General features: G+C 41.3%; 1 protein-coding gene across 1 annotated transcript; it reads right to left on the bottom strand.

Annotated features, from left to right (window-relative positions):
- Positions 1-1,074: 1,074 nt before the first annotated feature.
- On the bottom strand, positions 1,075-5,938 carry LOC115479647. The gene is made up of 3 exons (XM_030217705.1): positions 5,854-5,938; positions 2,883-2,957; positions 1,075-1,811 (listed from the first exon to the last, which is right to left on the bottom strand). The coding sequence occupies exons 2-3, from the start codon at positions 2,929-2,931 to the stop codon at positions 1,246-1,248; spliced, it is 615 nt and encodes a 204-aa protein (XP_030073565.1). The 5' UTR covers positions 2,932-2,957; positions 5,854-5,938; the 3' UTR covers positions 1,075-1,245.
- Between the last annotated feature and the right edge of the window lie 1,107 nt (positions 5,939-7,045).

The raw sequence follows: 7,045 nt of genomic DNA, 5'->3' as shown, positions 1-7,045 counted from the left end.
CTATGGGCGTCTCTGCATTTACCACCAGCTGATTTCTACCATGAGCTAAAAATGCTACCTCGGCTTAGTAAAAGACCCCCTCAGAGCTTCTCAGAAAGAAAGTTTCCTTGAACCTTTCCTCTCTATACAGTTTTGGCAATACATATAGAATTGTCATGCCAATAAAGTTGTAAATAATGCTATTTTCAATAACATCATGTTCACTACTGAAAAAATGCAATTTAGTAGAAGGTAGAAAAGGGAAAAAAAGCATGTGATTACATGTAGGGCTGTAGCAAATATTTGTATTCAATTCGATTTGGCCCTGAACACATTATTAGTATTCAGCTCAATAGTGATTTAAATTCGAACACGAATAGTCTGGGGCCTTACTCTGCTAAATCCTACTGAAATAAACACTTGATTTCTGATTTCACGTTTCTTCTTTTATGTTCAATATCTTTATTCAAAAGAAAATGGCGAAGTACAACATAGCAGACATGTCGAACAGACCAACTGCATGAACAATATCACACAGCACCGAACCATGTGAACAATAACATTTCCATAAAGAAGAACCCCTCCTCCCCATCCCAAACCCTCCCCCACCCCAAGAGAATAAACAAAATTATCATCAGGGCATTGTGTTCTTATATCTCCTAACAATAAGCAGAACAACAAGAGAGCGCAAAAAAAACCCCCTAATGTATCTCGACATTAAAACAAATGTAATCTATTTAACGCAACACTCTTTGCTGTACATTGTAACAATTGTATGTAATCCACCAATACAGATAAAAACCTTTTCCTCCTCTTAATGGTAAGATTGGCATCCTCCAATTCTAGCATCATTAAATTATGCAGCCGTGTCCTCCATTGCCATTAAGATGGAGGGATCTGTCCCACCCCATGCATACAAAGAGCCACTTGCTCACCCCCCCCCCCCCCCCCCCCCCCCCCCCATAATACCAAAATCCCCACGTTGATCCAATATTGCCCCCAAAGATGAGCACTTTACAGTTTGGCCTAGTACCCTCGTTTCTTTTATTATTTGTTTCTTTAAAGCTCAATGCCCATTATTTGTATTCAATGTCCGTTATTCGTATTCGGTCAAATAGTAAAATATGCTATTCGGTACAGCTCTAATTACATGATAGGAAGAGCACATTATTAAATTGCAAAATGTTACAGAAACCCAAGCACATACTAGTAAACTTAAATGCTCTGGTACTGGAAAATAGGGTTTGAAACACACACAACTGGATCCTAACACACCAACCAGTAGTTGCAGTGTCTGCTTTTCATCTGTTGCAGTAAAGACTTCAACCAAAACAGAGATCTGGCTGAAGCCTGGACCACATCCAACACCTTCACCCTCTTTGGGTCCCAGACACAGTTCTCCGTCAGTCCACTGGGCACCATGCCTGAATTTGGAGGTACCCAGGCTGTGTCATAGCCATAATAACGCCATGTTTTCTGCAGGGGGTGGCCCTGCCTGTCAATCCTTATCACCCTGCCTACATTAACCCTGACCTTCAGAACAATACGGTCTAAAGGGCTCAGGTTCAGGGGATACCGCTGAGCCTTCCGAATGTCCCTGCTCACATAGACCCCAGGTCCTAGCATGCCATCTGTGGAAGGTCTGAAGCCGTTTTGGATGATGGATACTGCAGCCTGCAAACTGGTCCCATGGTACATATCATAGACTTGGTGACTTGCAGCCCGGCGTATCACGATATGGGCAGAGTCATGAACTTCACCAGAGGACTCCACATTGGAGAGCTCTAGGACTGCAGCCTGGGGGATATCAGCAAGAGTGGAGGAAAGCAGCACTGCATGAGAAAGAGAGAGATAAACATGTGTATAGAATAATAAAGATATTTTGCTCTTCCTTTCATCTGTTAAAAGGAGTAACTGTCACAGGCATGCATGAAAAATTCTGTCTGTCCAAGAGAATCACTAAACCAGAAAAAGAGAGGCAAAGATGCACATCAAATCAGTCCATGCACAAAGAGCAGATCCAGAAGTGTGTTAAAGGTTTTGTTGATAAATCCAAACATCTATAATTGCCATTTCAAAATATGTCTTCATCGGGATGAAAAACCAAAAAATGCTAGTGTTTTTAAGGAACCATTTAACGAGCAAATCAACAAATGTTCTTAAGCTCTTGAGTTAATCATGAGGAAATTGGCAACAAAAAATAAAATTGTCTCAACATTAAGAACATCAGACTAGAAAATAAGCTTCAATACATCCAGTTCTGATCGAGCTGGAAACCCTAAGACACAAGGCAAAACAAGTTGAAAAGTAAAACAAGGAGAAATTGTCAGATTCCCTGTGACACTGCAGTAGATAGGCGAAGACTTTAAAACCTCTCTCCGTCAATGGAAGAGTTCAGAGTAAAAGAGACCTGAGTGTGCCTGCTTTGTGACTCCCCTCTCCAAACTGCTCAGTAATGAGTTAAAAACCAAGGCTCTCGTTTACAAAGCTGTGCTAGTGATTCCCATGCAGCAAATGAGAGGAAGCCCATAGGAACTGAATGGGCTTCCTCTTATTTTCCACCAGGAATCACTAGAGCGGCTTTGTAAAAGAAGCCCTAAGGCATTATTTCAAGTACTCTTGACCTCTGCACAGTGACAACACATGATGAAGCTCAGGATACATTTTACCATGTTAGATGTCAAAGGAATAAAATCAACACATCCTTCATGTTGGATTCCATTTCCACACTGCAGTACACTGAACATCTGTTTAAAACCAACCTTTTAAAATCCTCTCAAAAATACAAAATTTGTTACAATAACTTACAAAAAAATTAATATGTGATTTTAACCAGTGGAATGAAACAAAATCTGAACTTTAAGTGAGAGTTTCTTTGCTCAGATACTGAAATATTAACCTACCAAACAGTGCAAGAACAGTGGCAGTCAGAAGTGTCATCTTCACACTCATGCTTCTGTCAGCAACAGCACAAGGTTCTGGGAAAGACATAAGTAAATATGAAATAATTAATGACTGTGAACAGAGGACTTTTCTTTTTAAATATTATTTTAAATACTGATTTAAAAAAACAGCTTATTCCTATTTTTTAAATGACTACCTATATACTGCTTGAATCCACAGTGCCCCTACCTGAGAGGATCCTCTGTGCTTATCCCAGGCTTCACTCCCCCATCACTGAGGATCCTCTGGGCTTATCCCAGGCTTTACCCCTCACCCCCCCCCCCCCCCCCCCCCCCACGATATTCAGACCATGGGAGGCAGCCCGACTAACTCCCGTGGTTGGCAATGAGACGAGACTGAATATCCAATGCTAGGCTGTTTCCAGTGACCAGCATTAAAGAACCAGTTTTATTAATTGATTTGGATTTTGCTCACACCTTTTTCAGTAGTAGCTCAAGATGAGTTACATTCAAGTACACTGGATATTTCTCTGTTTCAGGAGGGCTCACAATCTAAGTTTGTACCTGAAGCAATGGAGGGGTAAGTGACTTGCCCAAAATCACAAGAAGCAGTAGTGGGATTTGAACTAGCCACCTCTGGATTGCAAGACCAGTGCGCTAACTACTAGGCCAATATTCAGCGCTGGCATTTAAGTTTAAACCAGCCAAAGGTAGACCTGCTATTTTGGCAGCTTGATTTGGCCGCCAAATTTAGCCACGGATATAACTGGTTAGGCGCTATGCATTGACTGCAAATATTCAATAGGAGATAACCGGCTATCTCCTGCTGAATATTCGTGGGGTGGGGTCTATGTTTATCCCAGGTTTTACCCCTAATCTAATCTGATCTGATCTGGAATTTATTTTCTGTGCAAATCCCAACTGGTGGTTCTAGGCAGTTTACAGCATAAGAAGCCCATATAACACATATGGGGGCCCTTTTACTAAGCAGCGGAAGTTGGCATGTGCTATTTCCCATGGTAGAAAATCATTTTCTATTTTCTACCATGGGTGCGTTCTCAGCGATAATCGACAGCGCAACCACATTGGCATGTGGTGCCTGATTACCGCATAAGTAGCCTATGAGCCTTTACCGCTAAGTCAATGGATGGCGGTAAGGGCTCAGGCAGTAAATAGCTGTGCGCTACGTTGAATTTTAGCGCATGGCCATTTATTGCCCCATTAAAAATGCCTTTTTTTCCCAGCCATGATAAAAAAAATGGCCCAGTGTGCACCAAGAACACGGGCCCACACTACAGCAGGCCACTTTTTACCGAAGCTTAGTAAAGAGCCCCTTGGGGAATTACATCAGACATAATACATCAGCAGTGATACACTAACACTTTTACTACTACTACTACTTATCATTTCTATAGCGCTACTAGACGTACGCAGCGCTGTACACTTGAACATGAAGAGACAGTCCCTGCTCGACAGAGCTTACAATCTAATTAGGACAGACAAACAAGAGATAAGGGAATATTAAAGTAAAAATAACATCAAAATTATCAAAGAAAAAAAACTCTTAAAACTTATCAAATAAAAAAGTTTTCAATTTCCTCCAAAACTGAAGATAATTTGACTCAGTTCTAATACATTGGGGTAGATCATTTCATGTAACAATGGCATGGTAAGAAAACATCGAATCTAGTTGACGCTTGTAATGTAGTCCTTTACCAGAAAGATATCTTGATAGAAAGGTATTGGATTCCCTAGAAGAAGAAAAAGATGATTGACACAAATTAATGTAATATATGAAAAACAATGCAAGCAATTAAAAAAATTATTTGAGCTTTTAAAGGGAGCCAAAGGAGTTTATGAAGATACCCAGAGACACTTTCGTATTTCTTAATCCAGAAAATTAGTTGAGCCACTGTATTCTGTTTCAGCTGGAGTTTTCCTAACAATACAGAATTTAGAGGGCCTTTTACTAAGCCGCATAAGCGTTTACGCGCGCCAACGTATGCCAAAATGGAATTACTGCCCGGCTATGGCGTGGCTCTTGCGGTAATTTTATGTTTGGCGCACATCCGATACATGCATGCAAAAAATTATTTTTATTTTTGGATGTGCATATTGGATGCGCATTGCATGGCATTTGATGCGCATAGGTCATTACCGCCTAGTTACCGCATGAGACTTTACCGCTAGGTCAATGGCTGGCAGTAAGGTCTCAGACCCAAAATGGACACGTGGCAATTTTCACTTTGCTGCACGTCCATTTTCAGCAAAATTTTTAAAAAGGCATTTTCCCAGTGCGCTGAAAAATGATTCTGCACACGCCCAAAACATGTGTCGACGCTACCGCAGGCCATTTTTCAGCGTGCCTTAGTAAATGGTCCCCTAAATTCCATATACAATGATTTGCAATAGTCCAAATGAGACAAAACCAACATTTTCCACCAGTAGGATAAAATGATGCTCATGAAAATATGATATAATTATGCACAATTATCTTAATTGCTGAGGCTTCTCTGTGCTTATCCCAGGCTTTCTCCCTCACTTTTCCACCATTGAAGATCCTCTATGCTTATTCCAGGATTTATCCCTCATAACCCCACCACTGAGGATCATCTCTCCTTCTTCCAGGCTTCACCACCCAGGCTTTACAACTCACTCCTCCCACTGAGGATCCTTTGTACTTATCCCAGGCTTTATCCCTTACTGTACCACCATTGAGGATCCTATGGATCTGTCATGGGGTTTGTTAAGTTCTGATATTCTCTCTGGTCCTGGCTGTTTCCTGGGATGTTGTTTCATGTAGTCACCACCTGTTAACACTTGGACGCTAGTAGCTTCCACTGTACTATCTCACATTTCAAAACCTTCTTTGTAAGAAGCTGTCTCAGATCCCAGTTTGTTATAGATTGCAAGATCTCACTGTCCCTACAGTGTGTGAGAGAAGACTCCCAAAGCATCCAGTGGAACTCACCCTGCTGAACTGGTCCGCAGCTGAGGATTTACCGGATACAAGAAGTTTCACTTTTGGAGGTCACCGGTCCAGAGAGGCATCGAAGGAGGGAGATCAGCTGCAGTCCAGGATTTCTGGGTCCCTTTATATGCACCTTCCACCCACACAACTTCCCTTTTCTACACTAGTGATTTCATTCTGAGGAAGGGAGGTGACGGCTGTATCAACTGTGGGACAATAAGTGTTCCTGATATGGATGGACTATTGTCTCTTAGCCTAGCTGAGTTTGTTTACAGCAAACTCCCACTGAAAGGCTCAGTTCTCGTGTCCATACAGTTTCCCTACTTTTCCCCTTCACTATAAAACAAGGAAAAGATAACATAAGTAGATAAGTATTGCCATACTGAGACAGACCGCAGGTCCATCAAGCCCAGCATCCTGTTTCCAACAGTAGCCAAACCAAGTTACAAGTACCTGGCAAGATCCCAAAACAGTGCAATACATTTTATGCTGCTTATCCTAGAAATAAGCAGTGGACTTTTCCCATCCATCTTAATAATGGTCTATGGACTTTTCCTTTAGGAAGCTGTCCAAACCTTTTTTAAACCCCGCTAAGCTACCTGCTTTTACTACATTCTCTGGCAACAAATTCCAGAGTTTAATTACACGTTGAGTGAAGAAATATTTTCTCCAATTTGTTGTGAATTTACTATTTTGTAGCTTCATTGCGTGTCCCGTAGTCCTAGTATTTTTGGAAAGAGTAAACAAGTGATTCACGTCTACCCCTTCCACTCCACTCATTATTTTATAGATGTCTATCATATCTCCCCTCAGCTATCTTTTCTCCAAGCTGAAGTGCCTTAACTGCTTTAGCCTTTCCTCATATGGAAGTCGTCCCATCTCCTTTATCATTTTCATTACCCTTCTCTGCACCTTTTCTAATTCCACTATATCTTTTTTGAGATACGGCGACCAGAATTGAACACAATATTCGAGGTGCGGTCGCACAATACAAAGGCATTATAACATCCTAATTTTTTCCATTCCTTTTCTAATAATACCTAACATTCTATTTGCTTTGTTAGCCACTGCTGCACACTGACAGAGGGTTTCAACGTATCATCAACAATGACGCCTAGATCCCTTTCCTGGACAGTGACTTCTAATGTGGAACCTTGCTTTATGTAGCTATAGTTCAGGTTCCTCTTTCCCA

Source organism: Microcaecilia unicolor, chromosome 11 (assembly GCF_901765095.1).
Source record: "Microcaecilia unicolor chromosome 11, aMicUni1.1, whole genome shotgun sequence".
NCBI lineage: Eukaryota > Metazoa > Chordata > Amphibia > Gymnophiona > Siphonopidae > Microcaecilia > Microcaecilia unicolor.
Note: the sequence above shows the minus strand (reverse complement) of the source record. Positions and strands in the feature narration are given on the sequence as shown.

Coding starts and splice junctions, on each gene's coding strand:
- LOC115479647 (XM_030217705.1), bottom strand. CDS start 2,931: ATGAGTGTGAAGATGACACTTCTGACTGCCACTGTTCTTGCACTGTTT. Junction 1,812..2,882: donor CACTGTTCTTGCACTGTTTG/GTAGGTTAATAT, acceptor TTTCTCATGCAG/TGCTGCTTTCCTCCACTCTT.